The sequence below is a fragment of the Drosophila sechellia genome, chromosome 2R (assembly GCF_004382195.2).
Source record: "Drosophila sechellia strain sech25 chromosome 2R, ASM438219v1, whole genome shotgun sequence".
NCBI lineage: Eukaryota > Metazoa > Arthropoda > Insecta > Diptera > Drosophilidae > Drosophila > Drosophila sechellia.
In genome coordinates, this window is record NC_045950.1 from 13182268 (window position 1) to 13202123 (window position 19856).

Sequence of the window (19856 nt, forward strand, 5' to 3'; positions counted from 1 at the left end):
TTTGAAATAATTTTTGTGCACGCCATTCGAGACTTCCATAAATTACAAAAGAGGAAATGGGCGTGTCAGCTGGGCATCCAAGATCAACTAAATTAAAAAACGCCGACGCGTGGCAAAATGTTCGAAAAGAAATAGAAACACCAAGCCAGATCAGATCGGACCGGATTGCATATACCCACGCAGCAGCAATTATTGCTAATTGCTGAAGGGGTAAACAATGTAAACAAATATAAATTAAATGGTAACAAATAGATCCGCGCTAAAAATTTGTGGGGCCACAATCCAATTAAACTAAGTGTATATTTTTTGATTCTATTAAACAGAGAAAATGGAAGTTTAAAGATTAATCAGCTCCCTACCATTAGCAAAAACAGACTCTACTTTAATACACAAAAATTGATTAATATTATATTATTATTTCACTAGCAAGTTACACAGAAAAACACTTTAATAACATGGCTCTTAGAGCGACGAATGTTGACAAATGGGATGAACATAGATAGATAGATTTTCGCGTAGAACGACGTTTTGTACCCTCGATTACAGCACTAATTGCAGCCTAATATAAATAGCTTGAGGAAGGTTTAACGACGGGGTGTTTTGGTGGCTTAAATACAGCACAGGAAATGCATTAGCTCCGTGGGGTGGGCGAAGAGAACGGGGATTGCTCCAGGTGTCTATTTCTGGCTGGGAGTGTAGTACATGGAGTGCAGGAATAGGCGAGTCACTTCTCCGATCACCGAACGGTCGGGTATGCTCTGGGCCATGCCGTACAGAGCCATCTTTCCAACCACGGGCTGGCCGGGATCCTTCATGATCTCCGCCGTGCAGCTGCGCACATCGGCAATGAATTTATCCGCCACTCCGGGCTGTGTGTGCATGTCCGTCACGCACAGGTGGATACTTATAGAGAATTTCACTTATTAGTATGGTTCCGCTAATTTAAAAGTTGAGTCACCTACCCAGATGGAAACTGCAGGGCATTCAGGTTCCAGCCCAGTTTGCACAGCGAGTCCGAGAGCCGGAAAATGTCAAACACATTGGAACCCAGGGCAATCACTGAAGTAGCTGGCTTGCCAAAGATAAAGATGCCATCGATGTCGCGAACGCTGGAAATATAGATTTAAAATTAAATTTTATGTCACAACGAAGGTGGATACAAACTTACCCCCTTTCGATATAGCGCGCCGTATCCACAATGCGCTTAGTGGCTTCCAGATAACCATCATAGCCAAAGCTCATCATGGTAGCCCAGCATGCGGCGATAATACCTCCTGCACGGGAGCCGTTGACTGTGGGGGAACCATACACACCGCCGGGCCAGTCAGTGGTCACAGTGAACTGATGGTCCTTGTACTTCTTGTCTGAGTAAAGGATCACCGACGATCCCTTAGGTGCGAATCCGTACTTGTGGGTATCAGCGGAGATACTGGTCACTCCCTTGACCTCAAAGTCGAAGGGACGCAGCTTGTAGCCGGCGTTGCGGACCAAAGCCACCACAAAGCTGCCCAAACAGGCGTCCACGTGCACGGGAATGTCGTACTTAACGCCCAGAGCGGCGATAGCTTCGATGTCATCGATGGTTCCATAGGGGAAGTTCGGAGCAGACCCAACCAGCTAATAGAAGTTTACAGATTAGTTTTAGAATACATTTTGCTATGTAAACCCGTACCAGAATCGTGTTCCTATTAATGGCACGTTTGAACTTCTTAATATCCACTTCGTAGGTCTCCGGATCTACATCCACGGATCGCACGTGGATATTAAAGTACTGACCGCCCTTGTCGAAGGCCGCGTGGACCGTCTTAGGCACCACGATGTTCGGCCTGGTGATTCCCTTGTGCTCTCTAGCGTAATCCCTGTACGCCTTCATGGCCATTACAATAGATTCGGTACCCCCGGTGGTCATGGTTCCACAGCTGGCTGAGTTTCCATGGAACAGGTTGCATGCCATGCGCACTACCTCCGCCTCCATTTTGCAAACTCCCGGGAAAAGATCTGCGTGCAAGGGATTGGTGTAGGAGGCCTTGCCGTACACTTCAGTGACGAGCTCCACCAGATCGGGCTTGTAGCCGTAGACTGCGCCAGATACACGACCATCACGCCAGTTGTAGTGACCGGTCTTCAGGTGCTCATCCACCAGTCGGAGGATCTCCTCCTTGCTGAGTCCCTTCTCGGGCAGAGTTTCCGAGTAGGTAAGATGGGCGTTGCTCTTCTTGATTTCAGTCTCGAAGTCGTTTTTGGCCTTGGCCAATTCAGTCTCCACCTGACGACGCACAGCTGGAATCTTCTTGGCGAACTTAAAGAACTGACGCTTGCCACGGATGTAGAGATCTAGAGAGAGAAAATTAAGAAATAAGTTTGCGTACAGTTATTATTATATTACTATATTACTATAGATAAACCTTTCACTGTCCTTTGTTTTCATCAGACTGAAGTCGTTGAAAGCTTTATATTTATGAGGTTAACAGACCCAAAACAAAGAATCATTACTGAAGAAAATTGCAGCCTGATAAACGAAGTGTGTATGATACCCCCGCTCGATCTTATCGGACATGGCATGCCTTGCTGTGGACGAAACTTTGGACAGGCTTTATGGCACTTCATGGAGAAGCTATGCTAGCAACATTATTTTTCATCATTCCTAATTTAAAGCATTAGTCATGGTATCGGGAAACTACCTAATCTCATTAGTTTTGGTACTAAGCCCCTAAACTATTACTATGTGCTAGCAAGGGCAGGATATCTCAATCTTATCAATTTCCTTCGCGCTGTTGAACTTTGCATATTTGATTGATTTTAAGTTGCTACACGCTTTAACAAACATTTAAACTCTAATCTATCGTAATCGGTGGCTAGATTAAATGTATAAGTTCGTGGAGGGCACCCGACGAGTGCATGGGTTATATAAGCTATGGGCACAGAGTACAGTTTAAAGCGTCCCTATTTTAATGAAATTTTATAAAAGTTGTTAAACTAAGGTGAAATCTCTTTAAAAGAAGCCTAGCTGTGTTTATAAGCAACGCACCCATCAGATAAGATAGTTTGATGGATTTAGGTAATTGACGTGCCCTGCCCTGCTGAAATCGGCTGACTGTTATGACTTGGCACTATGTTCTATATAAGTCGAACTTCCATTTAAGTCCAAGATATGTCATCTTCTCTGGCAGATTACATATAAACTGTGTAAGAAGAAAATCCAACAAAGGGATTGTTGCTTAAAACCACCAACTCACTTTCATCCTGGCAGATAACAGTCCAGAGCCAAACGCCTCCCAGGACCGTGGTGGCCGTGATGGTGGCCACCTGCCAGGGCTCCTTGGCGCCGAAGGCCCGGTTGATGCCCTCGGTGACGGGCTTAAGGCAATCGCTGCCGGAGAACGGACGCATCGTGTGGAAGCAAGCTGGAATGTGGTAATGGAATGGTGTACGTTTTAGTGGAGCTCAAGTCGGGGGATCCGCACTCGCGTGGTTCGATTTGTTAACTGATTGGCGGGGCCGCGAATGTGGGGCGACAAATAACAAATAGCTTTGGTGGCTGATAAAGTTCTGCTTTTGTAGTAGTCACGTAGATTTACTAAGTACATAGGCTGGCGCGCGAGCTTCTGGCTTTGTTGTTGTTCTGTCTGACCGCTCAGCTGATGCACAAAGAACGGCAGCGGTTGTTGACGCACCTGAGCGGTTACTCACCTGTACAGTGGGACAGCTATGGGACTCGGGAAAGCTTTGAAAAACGCGAATAGACATAAACTTTTAATCGTAGAAACTCATTGCGGCTTAGAGTGACCGTTTGCCAACTGTTGCGCATTGCTATCGACTTGCAGCTGTTTCGATAGATGGCCAGCTGTTTAGGCGGCGAATTTACCAACACTTGCTGCCAAATCAAAATAAAAATGTTGCGTATTTTAAACAGCTCTTTGAAAATATCGAAATATGCAACAGGTTGCGTGCCACAGGTCATTCGCTTTGCCAGCAATGGACCCAATGATTTGGTCCTGGTCAAGGAGCAGAACGGAGTGCGAGAGATAACGCTGAATCATCCAAAAACTCTGAATTCCCTATCACTGGACATGATGTGTGCCCTTCAGGACGCCCTGCTAAAAGATAAGGACAATTTAGATCTGAGATGCGTGGTCCTGACGGCCCAAGGAAAGATCTGGTCGGCTGGGCATAATCTCAAGGAGTTGCACAATGACCCCAAGATACAGGCTTGTGTATTTCAGAAGCTAACTGACGTTATAAACGACATCCAAAAATTGCCGGTGCCCGTACTAGGAAAAGTTAATGGCTATGCGGCAGCTGCAGGCTGTCAACTGGTGGTGTCATGTGACATGGTAGTCTGCACCAAGAACAGCAAGTTCTCTACTCCTGGGTAAGGATTGAAACCCTCTATGGAACCAGTTAATCATGATATAATTTCTACTTTTAGGGCTGGCGTCGGAGTTTTTTGCTCCACACCCGGCGTCGCGGTTGCCCGCATTATGTCGCGTCCAAAGTCCGCCTATATGCTAATGACCGGTCTTCCCGTTACTGGGGAAGAAGCCTACATATCGGGAATGGTCACCAAAGCTGTTGCTCCGGAGGAACTAGATAAGGAGATCGAGGAAATTACCAATGCCATTAAGGCAAAAAGTCGTGCCGTCATCTCTCTGGGAAAGGAGTTCTACTACAAGCAACTGGCCCTGTCCCAAGCGGAAGCCTTTTCGGCTGCGCAAGAGAAGATGTGCGAAAATTTCCAGCTGGGTGACACCAAAGAGGGCATTGCTAGCTTCTTCGAGAAGCGTCCACCCAACTGGAAGCACCAGTAACCGCAACCTACAATGTGAAATGATGAATCAAAACTGACAAATTGTGCATTTATACTTTTAAGATTGAATTGTCCAAAGTGACTTAAAAGAATGTTAATTTGAAATGTTATTTCTTTAAATGTTTATAAAACAATGTTGAATACGACTCCATGCATTTTTTATTTATGTCTGTCGGGTCGGTTTGGGAAATGCATCAACAAAGAAGTAATAGATTATGTATATAAACATTATATATATATTCCAATACATTTAAGAACAATGAAATAAAACGATTTGTCGTGCTTTCAAATAGTGCTCATTCCTTTTTAGGTGTTACGTTTATTAAAAAGTGTTTTGTGAAAATATTTAAAAAATACAATTACAAATTTGAATAAATAATATGTATATAATAATGTGATTATGTGCATTTGAAATTTGGCAGTAAGAGTTTTTTGTTTTTTTTTTAGAGAAACCGGTTCTATTGATGTGAGTCTTTTTTTAATGGCTACTTAAAAGGGAAGTGGATGAGACGAAGAAAATTCCTGGGGCCGCGATGGCGTGTTGTATAAAAAGCAAAATAAGAATTTGTAATTGTTGCTCAGCCTTTGCTGGTGTTGTTTTAAATATTTATTGAGCCCTCCGCATTGAATAAATTGCAACAGAATACGCCTGTAAGATGAACCACTCGTAGCTTTTGTATTTATGTATATATATATATAGGTACAGCAAATGTCTGCATAGGTGCGCTAAATGTATGTTCTAAAAGTAAGCCAAAATATTATAAACTGTGCAATAAGTATTATCTTTCATCATTTCAGAAGAAGCTAACGAACGGCGATCCGCTGCCGGACCCCAATAGAAATATGTATATAGCGCCATGCAAAGAGAATTATAACCAAGAAATTAAGAACAAATACGATTTATCCATAGTGATACGTGCTAAACTCCTATGCGTTTATGACCCCGTGCGAAAATCCGCCGTCCTCTCGGATCCTCCGCAAAAAGGAACAAAATGTGTAGAGATGTGGGTGGTGTGCATTTCTGCGGTGCGGTTGTGTCTGAGTGGTTGTGCAATGCTTTCCCTCCTCCCAAGTCCTGTTCGGTGAACCTAGACCTCGGTGACGGGGCGCTTCTCGATCCAGGCCTTGATCGGTTCCAAAGCGTTGACGGCATCCACGACTCCGCGCAGAGCTGGGTAGGGTTCCAGCAGATCGCGCTTGACCATGTAGTTCATGTAGTCGGTGATGCCTGCGAAGTAGACGTCGGCCCAGGTCAGCTGTGGGTGAAAGGAATCGATGGTTCTTAGTATTGTTCATTCAAAATTAAGGAGTGTATGGTTTCAAGTTCTCATTTGAGCACGCACCTTGCCCAGAGCCAGGTGACCATCGTTGTCCTTGACGGTCTGCTCGAGCTTCTCCAGGTAGAATGGAATGACCTCCGCATTCAGGGTGACCAACTTCTTTTCCTTTATCTCGTCCTCCGGCTCGTACGAGACGACTGCAATTTCTATACATTAAAAATTCCAGAGTTAATCAAGGACACTGAACATGAAACTGAGGCACACATTGTTCGCTACTTAGACGGAAGTCATTGATGGTGTCAACGACAATGTCGATCTGCAGATCCTCCCACGGAGTAGCACCGCACAGGCCGACAGTCTTGGCCAGGAATCGAGCCATCGAAATGCTCTGGTGCACACGCTTGCCGTCCACCTCCAGCACGGGCATCTGTCCCATGGGCATGGCTATTGGATAAAATAGAGTAGATCATGGTTAGTCCTCTGACCACTTAATGATGGACTATGGCACTCACTGGGCTTCAGGGCTGGCCACTCGTCGCGGGTGACGCGCACATCCTCGTACTCCTGGTTGCCGTAGGCGAACAGGTAGCGCAGGGGCTCGGCTAACGCCTTCACGTTGAAGTAGAAGAGCGTGTAGCTGTGCTTGATGGGCTCGGCGGGCTCTGCCGGTGGAGCGGGCTCTCCGCCCTCGACGGCACCCTCGGCTCCCTCGGCGGGTGGTGCCGCCTCTCCCTCGGCTGGTGGTGCTCCCTCAGCTGGTGGTGCTTGTGCTTCATCGGCCATCTCTGCGCTTTCTCAATGCAATTCCCTGAGAGAAATGTAGAGCAATGTATGTTAACAGAATCTTATCGGTGAAGTACTATCGATAATTTATTATTCATCAATAATAAATTGCGGCGTATATAAATAGTTGGTAACCGTTATGTTTTCTTGGCTATCAGAATAGATATACATATATTAAAAACTTCGATAATTGGCAGTGCTAGCCATTTCACGCCATTTTGAAATTGCTTTGGTTAGTTTTCCAGAACTTTCGTAGTTTTTGTTTACGTTTGCTGGCTGATTAAACCCAGTTAATCAGTCGATAGCCTGGTTTTTATGATAAGGCGAACGCGCCAAACGTTTCTAGTTGAAGTGGGCCAGAACATGCGTGAGTGATAAGGATATATTACGGTGTCGTATAACTTTTAAGATCCACGATAAAGTGTGCCCAAAAGACTACGATTATTCTTTAGTGAGTAAACAAATGATATAAAAACCGTTGGGGGTAAGCTAGTAGCTAATTTTGCTCTAGTTTTAAAGCCATGTTGGTTTTCATGCCTTATGAGGCTTTACTTCAAGAAAAATGAAATAAATCAAGCGGAGTGAAGGCAAAAGTTGACAGAAAATATAATTAGCATAAAACTGCAATTTATATATGGTAGATATATACTGAAATGAAAGAGTATTTCCTCCATAGAACCCGCCGGAAGTGCATCGATTGGCGCACAGACAACACACCCACGCATATCAAAGAAACAGACACCACTCCTCCGCCCGGCTGCCCACTTTTGGTCCCCTTATGTTTTTCGCTGAATCGCGCAAAAGTCGGAATCAATATCTTTCGGGGCGTTGGCGCTGCTGGAAGAATCGTAGGACGGAGGAGGTACGGATACTACGCCCCTGTTTCCATTGTCGTCGGCACTTTTTGCCTCGCTGGATAAACGATTCAGTGTGCAATGGTGTCCATGTAGAGCGTAAACCCGTTTTCGTTCGATTTGGCTGAGAAATCATGGTGTCTCTGCCTTTGCCATCATTTTGGCAGGGCGCCCAGTCAGTCACCAAGACTTCGAATCCCCTCCCCAGCCCCATCCCCTTTTAGTAATGGCCGATTGGCCGCCTCTTCCGCTGCAATTTTCGCTTTCGGAGAGTCTCAAATTGCAACAATCGATTCGACTTTTCGGCGTTATCTTCTGGTTTCGCCGTAGTGCTCTCCCTTTTTCTTACTGGCACTTGTTGCCATGGCAGCTTTAATTGAATTTAATTTGGTCTGTCTCGGTGTTTCGGTGTCATGATTTAATTAAATTTCGATTCTCTGATCTATTTTGGCTCTTTGATCTGGCACTACGGCACTAAAATCGTGGCAAATGGTTTCACTTTAATCGTGGGAAAAGGTTAGGAAAGATAATGACACCAAGATTATCCAATCCATGGGAAAGGGCAGGGATCACAGCGGGTCAAGGACCCAGTGGAGGCACACAAATGGCGTCAATGGGCACTGAAGGGATTCACGTGCCCACGGCCATATGGGCAACATTTCCAGATGAACTCGCCGATCGGGGGGGTTATCACTAGAATTCGAAAGTCTGGGACCCCTAGCCTCGAGGCATATCAGTTCAAAAATATAACTGATTGTTTGTTGCTAAATAATTTTGTTTTCGATTTCAATTATTCCTTTTCGAAAAGGTATTAATAGGGGTTATGTAAGCCTGCGTTTAGATAAGATCCCGAATATGCACTGCACTTAAGTTGGTTCCGGTTCGAGTACCTCACGCTTCGAAATACGTTCACGCACTCCACAGTCGACGGAGGTGCTATGGTCGTTTCTATATTTCTATTCCGATCTGATCGGTTCTGAAGAGGCAGAAGAAGAGGGCTTCTAGTTGATCGGTTAACGTCGTTGTCCTTCACATATTTGCTTGCGAGCGGGGCGAGAGATCCGCGCGAACTGCGATTCTGTGAAACGAGTTCAAAACTTTTCGATTTCGAATCGATTGACCCAAAAATCAAATCAAATCAATCGAAGCCAAAAAACCATTGTGTGTAATTTTAGAACCGATTCCGAGACGAACACCATTCGGCATCGAAGTTCGCAAAAGCGTTTTCCACTTTTTGGCAAGGGTAAATCGTGGTGCGTAATTACATCACAAAGGTGCTACGAAATGAGGAGGTTCCAGGGATTCCTTGGCTTACCTCAACAAAGAATACTAAATCAGCTGGGCACTGGGGCTCTCGGGTCTTCAATTCGCCAATAAGCGTTCACTTGAATCGTGGGCGAAGGAAAGGCGTTCGGTTCGGATTCGCACTCTCTTTCCGTTACTCTCTACTCTCACTCTCTCCAGCCACTGGGAAGCTTTCACTGAACCGATCGTCACGACGACTGCACTGCAACTGACTTTCTTCTGCCGGCGACGCTGCTTATATACGCTTGCCGCTCTCCCCAAGCGAACACTCTCTTCCAAGCTTGTGACGCTTGACTGTGTGTGTAAGCCGGCCGGTTAACTGGAAAGAAGTAGCGTTTTAATTTTAAGTTTGACTCTCGCTCTCTCTCTCTCGCTCTCTGATTCTAGTTCCAGTGGGCGTTGAAAAGGAAACGCAGTTAATGAATTAGTTAACAGATTTAACTACGTTTCCAGTTCTTCTTCTTCCTACCCTCTTTTCTTAGATGGAATGCAATATTCCAGCAGGCTTCGGCTTCCTAATTTGGCAATTAGCTTTCATACACAAAATGCAGCTCTCTGTTCTTAAAATCTCTCAGTCTGCATTTAAATAGATCTCTTTGAGAGAGGTTCTCAGTTCAGCAATAAACCAATTATAGTAGCAAAAAAAGGCAGTAAATATTTGTTTGTGCTTTTAGTGGATGAAGCTTGTTTACTGCCCACTTAAAAGATGGTTTAAAAACGGAAAACTAAATAAAGCAGATTTTTAGAGACGAAGCAAAAATATCTTATGCGTACCCAAAACTAATTATTAACTCTTTATCTTACTCCTATTGGCCTTAAGTAAGTTCATCGTATCTTTAAGTCTTACTCCCACATTCTCAGGAATTATCGCCGCATAATTACTTCGGTTAGCATTAACTAATTGTGGGAAATCAGCCAGGAAATTTGAAACGCCCAATACTCAATCGCGGTGCTCTGGACTTTGCTTGTCTCGATCCAGACTGGCGGTGCCAGGCGACGAAATTCGAGTGCATCCAAGATGTATACTTATGTGGGAAGCATCAGGTTCACTTCAAAGGGTTGTCTATGGCAAAAAATGTATAACGCTTGTGAATTATGTCAAATTAAAATTATTTAATCACTTAAAACAAGTTGCACATTTTTTGTATGGATAGCTTAACGGGTCTTTTCTAATTGCATTTATGAATATTGGTTAAACTAGTCAACTTATTATATATAAAACTGTTTATATAGGCATATTTGCTGATGGCGAAAATTGCATTTCAGAATTCAAAAATTTGAATAACAAATTCAATCTGTAACGAACATGTGCGAAATTAACATTCTGGCAACTCTTTGTATGGTTGCGGTACTTGATAATGAACAAGTTGGTTAGAAACCGCACTAGTTCAGGTTGTGTGCTTGGCTAACTGTTAGTGGCTCGAATTTCGGCGAATTCGGCTTAGAAAAGTGTGGTAAATTTAAATTTTGAATATTGGCGCGAAAATATGATTTGTTATTTGATTGAACTTTTTTAATTACCATAAATTAAGTTACAAGGTCAGTTACACTTAGTAAAATAGGTCTTAACTCATATCTTATCATTAGCTAAATTTCACAGTTTACCTAGTACTTGACTATAATATTGAATTGCTCAAAAAACTTGATTAAAAGTGTTATTTACTGAGAAACGATGGGACTCCCACAATTTCAGCTTGTACCCACACAATCTTTGGTTCTACCCAAATAACTACCATATAACGCAATCGAATTCACTAGCTTTTCGCAACCATGGGACTCCCACAGCTGGAAGGGAAGCATTCCATGACATTCGGGTACTATTTGTGTGTTTTGTGTTGGCTGGGCGGCGTACGTTCGAAAATGTGCAAAGATAAGCAAATCAGTGCACAGGTAAGAAAACAGCAAAACCCCCCACGAAATCGGGCCCAGAATTCTCGTAGAATTACGCCAAAATCCACAGAAAATGACCGATTTGTGGCTTTTAATGCTACGGCGCGTATTCAGCTTTTCGTTTTGCGTTGGCGGTTTCGATTGCGCGCAGACCTCGATTGATAAGATATGACAATCGTCCACGATAAGACAGACATTTCAAACACGCTGACGAGTGCATAATCGAGTGAAACAGGTGGACAATATATGACAAATCACAGCGGACCCACCATGAAAAACTCCAACTGGGTTTCAAAAAGCCCGAAGTTTTATTTGACACACTGCTCGCTAGTCAGGGAAATTTTCGATTCGTTATTGTTTTTGAAGTCGGTTTTCCAGACTGCCTGGTTGTGCGCCAATTTTCTCCGCATTCTTTTTCGTTTCTTTCGTGGCGAAGACCACTAAGTTTTATGCACTGGCAGAAATTTTACGTTTAAAGCTAATTGTTTTATCTAAAACAAAATTTATTATGAATTATAAATCTTATGTTCTAACAGCATGCTATAAAATAGCATAAAGTGCATAGATGTATGATTTTTACGTTTATGGAATGAAAGTAGTTTACTTTTTTATGGTCATAGCTATGGCTGCAATTAAATAAAATTAATTGCTGTGTGGCCTGCACTAATTAAGAATTTATGCCGCCTGCAATTGCACTCCAGAAATAAGTAAAAATAAAAAAGCAAGCAGCACGAAGAAAGAGCGGCGGAATTATGACAATAATTTGCTGTGGAAAATGCGACACAGAACGGAACCGCCAAGCCCGCGAGAGCAATCTAAATAATAAAAAAGCGAGCGCATAAAAAAATTATAACTAACACTCGGCGGGCGAACAGTTAAAACCAGACGGCGGGAGCGGGAGCGGGAAAAGATATAGACGGGGGCTATATGGAAAGAGAGAGAGAAACGGAGAGATCGGGAGAGGCGATAATTCTCGCACTTGCTGCACTGCGAATTCCACCTTCAGTGCGAATTCAAATGCGCAGGTGAGCGAACGTTGCGCGAGTCGGTGAATGTTCTCTAGTTTTGCGATCGCTTGAAGCCCACATTGCGTATACGCAGCGTGAGCCGTGACCTTAAAGCGAGGCAAAAGACCGATAAATAGCGAACAATGTAAGTGCCGAAATTGGCAAGTGAACTCGAATGGCAGCTAGTGAAGAAATCCAAATTCAAAAAAGCGAACCACACGAAACGTCTGCATGCGCTTACAAAAACTGTCTCATTAACACATGCCCACAAATTATGAACTGTGCCAAACCTGAAAATCGAACTCCAATTTTAATTGAGTAAATACACGAAAAAATTGTCACTTTTCGGCCGAATAATCAGTGCTGGCTCTAAAGCTGTTTTGCTCCAAACTCGTACCGACTCGTGTCGGTAATGAGCGGTTTTCCCCACTTTAAGCCATTAAAGCTACTATATTCTGTGTGCCTTTATCTTTGTAATCGGCTGACTAAACACATAAACTCTATTTTGTTAGCTGACTTTGCTGATGGGCGAATTCGTATTATCCAATTCAAGGTATCCACGTATCTATTTGTTTAGCCCATAGCTTCGATTTGACTGAAATAGTTTAATGTAGCTGTGTGTAAATGTACCCGTTTATGATTGCCATATTTTATGGCTTTAAAACCCATTCAAATATTATAAATGATGATAAGCGGTGGAATGGGTGAAGATAACAGAGTGAATCAGAAATTGATCGACCGAATACTTTCCGATTGTTGTTACGGCAAAAAGTGTTGATCCCCTAACTGTAAAAAATATTATATAGACCTCCAAGTAAAGATTGTTGTATAGGACTAGCACCAAAGCAATATACCCTTTGTTGCACTCGGGTTAAAAGGTAGCCAAAGTCAAACACAATGGAACTTGCATGTGACGATGCCAAATGCCCAATTAGGCGGCTCTAACCAGTTTGCGGTCTATTAATAACGATTGAAAAATCCCCCCAAGACACTCGAAGTTATAAGCAAATTAATCCGTTATCGGTACCTATACAACTACCAAAATAATGCCAAAAGGCATAAAGTGAATCACTTTTAGATAACGCGGGTACTTTTTGTAGTTTAGGGCAAAACCCTGTCAGTGGAACTGCACTTGCGATTGCAGCAATAAAACAGTTCTATAGCTCCCACACAAATGTGGAAGCCACGATTAGATATAGAGTTGGGAGTATATCTGCGAAAGTTATACCACTAATCTAACTGGAACATACATGTGATATTTTGTGATTTCTGGCCTTCGTTTGATAACAAGCGTGGATGCAATGAGATCTAGCTCAACAGAAGTATTTGATAACTATATTATTTGAGTGTTCAAATTGTTCTCAGATATTTGCAGTACTTTTTATACGTGTGTGGCTATTGACCAACGTATATAGTTCTGTTGAAATGGAGACATTCAAATGAGGAGCTATACCGGAATCGAAGTGCTGCATTTGTGCGACTTTTTCTACTTTCTTTTGTTCGGGGGAACCTCGTACTTCCTCCTCTATCAAGCCGTTCACTCTTCATTTGCTTTTTGTCGTGCCTCATTTGCGGTTTCGAGTGCTTTGTACTTGTTTTTTTATATTTTTTTTTGCTCAAATAAAAAGCAGCAGAAACAGCAAACCAAACGTCACACATAATTAACTATACACAGAATGCCTCCCTTTCCCACTTGAGCGCCTCTCGCTTTCTGTCACGAACCTCCGACAACTTGACGTCATTTGTCACAAAAATAAATCTTTTGTATCTCTTAGTTAAATTCTATGCAAATATTTGACCATCTTATCTATGCAGACATTTCAATTAAAATAAAAATTAAAATAAAAAATGTTGAGCTACAAAAGAAAAGAAGTTTCAATCCTGATTATACTATTGTTTTTGATCAAACATTTTGAGCTGTAATTGATAGATCATGACTTTTAGTTCTTGACAGATTTATTAAAAGTTAAGAAGTCGCTCCAACTTCTCACTGAATTTAATGACCTATTTTATTTGTAATTGCTTCCCATGCTAGCTGTGCGCTCAAGGTTGCTTTCCGGATTTCCTAGTCCGTTAATGATTAAGTCCCTTGTTCAAATTTACGTCAACATTTATTCCCCTACATGTCTAATTAGTTGTACACTCGCTATTTATAAGGCTTTGACGATAAATCGCTTTAATTATAAATTTCTGTTTCGCAGCGCAATAAAGTGACGAAAAAGTATCAGAAGTCAGGCAAAAAAAGCGCAACACTTGACGCCAACAAAAACAGAAAGATACGAATACGTGTTTCAACGCCAAAAAAAAAAGGTTAAAACCAACAAATTGAATATACGTATAAGATAAACATTATATACACTTGGTGCTGACAAAAACCAAAAGTAAATAGCTGGTCGTAAACAATTAATTCAACTGGAGCGGCGGGGGAGAACTGAGAACCCAAACTCGCTAGGCGACAATGTCACAGTGAAGACCCTAAGACAGAGAGAAAGAGAGCCCCCAAAAGGAGAGCCCCAAACCATAGATAAGGTTTATCGGAAGACCACCCCCTCAAAAATGGCGGACGAAGATCTCAGTCCGCTGCCCTTTCGCCGGGAGCGCAATCTCAGCAACCGCAACTTCAATAAGCGCAACTCGCGCCGCCGGATCAGCCAACAGACGGCGGAGCAGGAGCGGCATAACAGCACGCTCGTCAGTAGCAATCTGGAGTCCAACGACGTCGCACGGCCAGTTAGTTCGGTGAGCAGCAGCTCCAGCTCGATCCAGCTCTCGTACTCCGTGACTTCCGATACGGATAGTGTTTTTCGTCAACGCTCGCTGCTCAAGATGCACGAGGCGGAGAGCGTCGGTGGACTGGGAACGGCGTCCACACCGGAGTCACCTATGTCGCCCCAAACACCAGATCCCGCACTGCTAGATGTCCGGCAGAAGGTGCATCGCTTCGAAGCTTTTAGGACGAACATTTGCTTCATTAAGCAGGAGAGGCACAGCCTCAAATTGCTGGAGAACCGTCGTCATCCCTCGTTCGAGGATCAATCCGAGGAGCACCGCACGCCACCTGCCACGCCCCCGCGTCGCATACGCCTCCCGGGGCTGGGCAGCAGGGGCAGCAGTCGCAGCAGCTCCATACCCAGTTTCCAAGCTGGCATACACGAGGTGCGATCCGAGGACGAGGTGGATCAGATATCCGACTTTGAAACGGATTCGCATGCCGCCGCTGAGGAATACTTGGTTGTGGATACCACCTCGGAGGTCGTTCCCAGTGAGGAGGAGGTCGCGGATTCAAAGGTCAACCAGCAGCAGGTGCAGCGATCCATTAGCGCAGATCAGTCCAAAGAAGCGCTCACATTGCCGCTAAAAATGCGCAACGATTTCCCCAGGTAAATAATTAGATAACGATAAGACTTATCAGTGCGGGTGGATTTAAGAAAACTTTAGATTGCGGAAAAACTAACGGGTGCAGCTGTGTTATTTCGTTAATTATTTCTAATGGAAAAGGGTGCGTTATGGAAAAAAATTTATCAAGAAAGGGAGCTGGCTAAAACGTTTTATGTGACACAACTATAAAATAGTAATATTTCAATTTGAAAGTAAAAGCAATAACACTTTCAAGCAACTCTTGTTTGTTTAGCTAGATTAATGGTGAATAATAAACAAAACAGTTTTAACTCAAATAGTTTTGTAGCCTTTCCCCTTAAGTTGTTTTCTCGAAGTAAGCGAGCTATAACAGCAAGTTTTATCTATCTTCTATTTATAGGTGATATGAATTATTAGCTAGTCGTTATAAATTTTACGATAGTTTTACGGCAGGATACGCATAGAACTAGAAATCAGCTCCAACTTAGTTGGCCTTCCTCCAATTTTGACTAACTTAAACTTCGCGGTCGTTCAGCTTCCTTTTCGGTGTGGAAATCAAATTATGTGAGTTTGCCCATAAAAAAGTAAGCAATCGCACGCCAAAACTTGATTGGCAAAGTGTTAATTGAATTTTGGAGTACATTTCTTCAACCGGTTCGTCAGTGAAACTGCCAAAATAAAAAAAAAACAAACACTAAAACGGAGGATAGCCAGCTGCCAAGCAGAGCAGGCATTTCGTAGACTATTCTAGTTTTGAGAATGACAAAAATGACAAAAATCGTAAAATGATTCCCTGGGAGCCGGTCACCTTGAAGCAGTTCCACCTCGATCATGGATGAGCCCAAAAAGGACGAGGATAGTACCAGTTCCAAATCGGATGCCGGGCTCAAGCGTCAAATCTCCGAGGAGGCTCTCCAGGAGCGCGAACAACGCGCCATAGTGTATACAGCGCCCGCTGGAGTGTCCGTGAGTACAGACACCCGCGATGATCCGCTTCCGCCGCGGAAAAGGAAGAAGAGGGTTCCACCCGCAGTGCCGGCAAGGAAACGCGTGAAAGGATTTGAAAACCAAAGGGATGCCGACAGTGTGAAGAGTGCACCCAGTTCCCAGCCTTCCGTGAGATCAGCCAGCACTGAACTGCCCTCCAGTTCGCGATCCTCTCGTAGAGAAGTGAGATCATTGCGAACACGTTCCTTAGATCGCGATAGTTTGTCCTCATATTCTGATGATCTGGAAAAAGAAGATAATAAGTATGGAAGAAGAGGGGCGCAAAGAAATGTAGACTACGACACGATCGAAGTTCTCAGGGAGAGCAGGTCGGAGGCGGAAAAGGATGTGGAATCCGGTCCCTCAGGCAGCTCCTCTTTCCACTGGCGAATGTCGAGGGAAGACCTCAGTATTGAGGATATGGATGGCTGCCTTGCCGGGGTTCGTACCATTGACCATCCAGGTCGCACGGACTAACTGCGAACTTTGCAAAGTCCTTTTCCAGATAACCGGTTTCATTGTGACCGCACTGTCCATGGGTCTTCTGATAATGATCTCCTGGTTCATTATCTCGCAAATGGATTTCATTCTTATGGTAGTCACCTGGACAGCCAAATCGCTTGAAGAATCCATGATGATCTTTGGTGGCCCCACTAGAGAACCTCAAGACGACGGTCGTCTTTCCCCCGAGCTACCCGAAAATGGAATTCCGTGACTCACTGGCTGGGCAAGCATGTATGCTCTGACATTATCTAGGCCAGTTTTCAGTTGCTTAAAGGTTGCCACTGGTCTTATCACAAGAGCTCCTACTGCTGACTCACCCAATGTCTCCTGCTCCCGGGGGGTTTATCTAAACAGTTATCACTGCTGGACTTGTTTTTGCCATTGTCTGGGCGGTTATTTTCATTAAGCTGTAGATAGCTAGAGTTTTATTTAACCGGGACTTACAATCTGTCTTCCTCTCCAGAAACTATCGCTCCACGCCGAGGCGAAAGACTGAAATCATTGGGACCACCAACGAGAATTTGGTGGGCAAGTTTCACTCGGTCTACCAACCCAAAGATGAGTGAGTATTACCTTTTATTATTTATTTTTGTTATGTAATCATAATTTAAATTTCTCCCAGGGAGGAGGAGGTTGAGATCGAACTGCGCGATAAGAGCGACAAGTGCGTGCATCCCATTCTCGAGGAGCTGATCAAGACGGAGGAGGCGTACGTGAACAACCTGTTCATGGGCATCGAGAACTATGGCAACATCTTCCAGCGCAAGGATCTTCCCCTGGGTCTGCGGGGAAAGAAGTACGATCTGTTTGGAAACATCGAGCAGATCGCCGAGTTCCATCGCGATGAGTTCCTACCCATGCTGCAGCGCAACAGGCGCGATCTTAAGCGATTGTTTGATGAGTTCCTGCAATTCCTAGATGTGAGTTGTCTTAATATATACCATAATACATGATACTGACCTTATTGATCTTTAGCATAACTGCTTTTATGGATATGTTATCTTCACCATGAACAAGCAGAAATCCCTCAAGCTGTGCGATCTCTACAAGAATTACTTTACTGTAAGTCAAGTCTAGTCAATTTCAAAGTACCTTTCTTTCACTTTACAAAGTAATATATATATTTCACTTTACAGAGTATCCGCCTGGAACGCGATGACAAGCTGGGCATAAATAGCTTCCTGGTCCAACCTATTCAGCGCATGGCTCGTTATCCTTTGCTGCTCACGCAGTTCATTAATGTGAGTAATTCTAAATGGAAGGTTTTGATAGTTAACTAACCTGATTCCCAACTGTTCATAGACCTTCTTCAAGAACCGTGACATAGTGATGAAACCACTAATCGAGTCCTGTTGTCGCCTGGAGAAGCGTCTGCGTGCCCTGCTGACAACCACCAATGAATCGGAGATCATCAACGACATTGTGGATTGTCATGAGGTAGATAGAGATTACTTATAGGGCTTACCTCATCCGACTATTCTAACTATCCCACTCCACTCACAGTTCAACGTCTACTATCAGGGCAAATTCCGGAAGGTGAACGAGTTCCAGGTGCTCGATCACAAGCTGAAGCGCAGCTATCGCTCTAAGGTCTTTATTTTCGACAAGTGCATCATCTATACGGAGATCAAGGGCAAGAACCTGCTCTTCCATGGTCGTTATCCCTGCGAGCACATTGGCATCTCGGCTAAGACCAAATCCTTTACGCTGTACTATGAGCGCAGAAAGCAGCAGGAATGCGAATTCACCGCAGATCCAGTACAGATTGCTATCTGGCTGGACTTGATCCGGGATATGATCAATAACTATGCCAACGAGGAGCGCCAGAAGCTGCAGGAGCGCTACTCTCGTGAGAATGACCACCTGCATCGCAAGGCACCCAGTTTTTCGCTGTATCGCGACTCCAATCGCTTCAGCTCAGATAGTGGAATCGGAAACATCTGGATAATGCCAAAGGCTGACGAGGATACGATCAGCAACAGGACCACTTGGTATGCGGCCTCGTAAGGAATGGAACAAACATCAGACATGGAAAGGATCCTTGTCCGGCTAATGAAAATCGGCAGTTCCGGATCGATGTATAAGGAAGCCAGTCCCATTTCATCTGGAGCTGCCTGTGGCGTCTAATTGTCGAGGGCCACTGGGCCAAGCCAAGTCAATATTCGAAATTGTTTCAAATTCCTGCTCATTGCTTGTGGCACAAAGAGATCGGGAGTCGAACGCCTTTCGCTTTGAATGCTAAGTAACCAAATATTGCATTATAAGTGTAACTTGTTAATTAAGTTGTATATATTCCTGTATTATTGTTGTCAAAAAGCGCAACGCGTTGAACGTTTACTTGTGCCTAGCTGGATAAGCTATTTTTGTTATTCGTAAATATGGATTAAAAAATAAAAGGTTAAAATAAAATGGAAAGTTCAAAAAAGCGTTGTTATCTTTTTAAATTTCTTAGATATTTTTGCACATTAAAAAGCAATACACATGCACTACACCGAAACAAGCAATTGGGTTATTATTTTTATCACGATTTCCCACTGCTCTTAATTAAGGAAATATCTGTGTACCATATTTTAGGAATAACCGTCACTTCCTTCCACTTTCCGCCAGCGAAATCACACGCTTCACAGACGTCAAAACAAATGAACCTATCATGGAAAGGTCGCACGCCATCGGCGTTGTCATGAGAAGCAGACGTGGAGCAGCTGTTACGGACTCGCTGCCCCCTGTTCCCCGAGATCCCCGAGATCTACGATCTGCAGCCACCCAACGATCCATACAATTCATGCAAACCACCTCATCACTCTTAATATTGTTAATGATACGACACGCAATACTCAAAACAGCGAAACAACTTGTTTCTGAGTGGCACTTGCGCCCGCCTGTGACATCACTAAGAAAATGTATAAAAATAAACAAATGGCGCATATAAATAAATAAAGGCAAACAATAATTGCGTGCTGGGTCCCCCGATCAGATCCCCATGCTCATCATTCCACTTGCAGCTCATCAATCGCGCCCAGAAGTGCTCGCTGTTTATTTATAATTCTTATTGTTTTTTGTTGCCTCATCAGTGAATTCTTTT

At 43.7% G+C, this 19856-nt stretch overlaps 4 protein-coding genes across 7 annotated transcripts; 2 read left to right on the forward strand and 2 right to left on the reverse strand.

Moving 5' to 3' along the window:
- Nucleotides 1-376: 376 nt before the first annotated feature.
- On the reverse strand, nucleotides 377-3767 carry LOC6609548 (sphingosine-1-phosphate lyase). Of its 2 annotated transcripts, XM_032715601.1 has the most exons (6): nucleotides 3691-3767; nucleotides 3237-3404; nucleotides 1673-2334; nucleotides 1169-1617; nucleotides 963-1109; nucleotides 377-903 (listed from the first exon to the last, which is right to left on the reverse strand). In XM_032715601.1, exons 2-6 carry the CDS (start codon nucleotides 3388-3390, stop codon nucleotides 678-680), a joined length of 1638 nt encoding a protein of 545 aa, XP_032571492.1. In that variant the 5' UTR covers nucleotides 3391-3404; nucleotides 3691-3767; the 3' UTR covers nucleotides 377-677. The 2 variants fall into 2 exon arrangements, with proteins under 2 accessions (XP_032571492.1, XP_002034231.1); XM_002034195.2 differs by lacking the exon at nucleotides 3691-3767 and having other exon boundaries at nucleotides 3237-3507.
- A 75-nt stretch (nucleotides 3768-3842) lies between these two features.
- On the forward strand, nucleotides 3843-4953 carry LOC6609549 (enoyl-CoA hydratase domain-containing protein 3, mitochondrial). The gene is made up of 2 exons (XM_002034196.2): nucleotides 3843-4372; nucleotides 4430-4953. Exons 1-2 carry the CDS (start codon nucleotides 3894-3896, stop codon nucleotides 4806-4808), a joined length of 858 nt encoding a protein of 285 aa, XP_002034232.1. The 5' UTR covers nucleotides 3843-3893; the 3' UTR covers nucleotides 4809-4953.
- A 134-nt stretch (nucleotides 4954-5087) lies between these two features.
- On the reverse strand, nucleotides 5088-9243 carry LOC6609550 (glutathione S-transferase S1). Of its 2 annotated transcripts, none has more exons than XM_002034197.2 (5): nucleotides 9040-9243; nucleotides 6600-6895; nucleotides 6364-6531; nucleotides 6151-6293; nucleotides 5088-6063 (listed from the first exon to the last, which is right to left on the reverse strand). In XM_002034197.2, the coding sequence occupies exons 2-5, from the start codon at nucleotides 6868-6870 to the stop codon at nucleotides 5896-5898; spliced, it is 750 nt and encodes a 249-aa protein (XP_002034233.1). In that variant the 5' UTR covers nucleotides 6871-6895; nucleotides 9040-9243; the 3' UTR covers nucleotides 5088-5895. The 2 variants fall into 2 exon arrangements, with proteins under 2 accessions (XP_002034233.1, XP_032571493.1); XM_032715602.1 differs by lacking the exon at nucleotides 9040-9243 and adding an exon at nucleotides 8615-8775.
- Nucleotides 9244-11925: 2682 nt separating this feature from the next.
- LOC6609551 (rho guanine nucleotide exchange factor 25) lies at nucleotides 11926-19200 on the forward strand. 2 transcript variants are annotated; one of them, XM_002034198.2, is made up of 8 exons: nucleotides 11926-12071; nucleotides 14128-15306; nucleotides 17238-17336; nucleotides 17397-17694; nucleotides 17750-17836; nucleotides 17911-18015; nucleotides 18077-18211; nucleotides 18278-19199. In XM_002034198.2, exons 2-8 carry the CDS (start codon nucleotides 14483-14485, stop codon nucleotides 18779-18781), a joined length of 2052 nt encoding a protein of 683 aa, XP_002034234.2. In that variant the 5' UTR covers nucleotides 11926-12071; nucleotides 14128-14482; the 3' UTR covers nucleotides 18782-19199. The 2 variants fall into 2 exon arrangements, with proteins under 2 accessions (XP_002034234.2, XP_032570862.1); XM_032714971.1 differs by lacking the exons at nucleotides 11926-12071; nucleotides 14128-15306; nucleotides 17238-17336 and adding an exon at nucleotides 15876-16321 and having other exon boundaries at nucleotides 17401-17694; nucleotides 18278-19200.
- The last annotated feature ends 656 nt before the right edge of the window (nucleotides 19201-19856 follow it).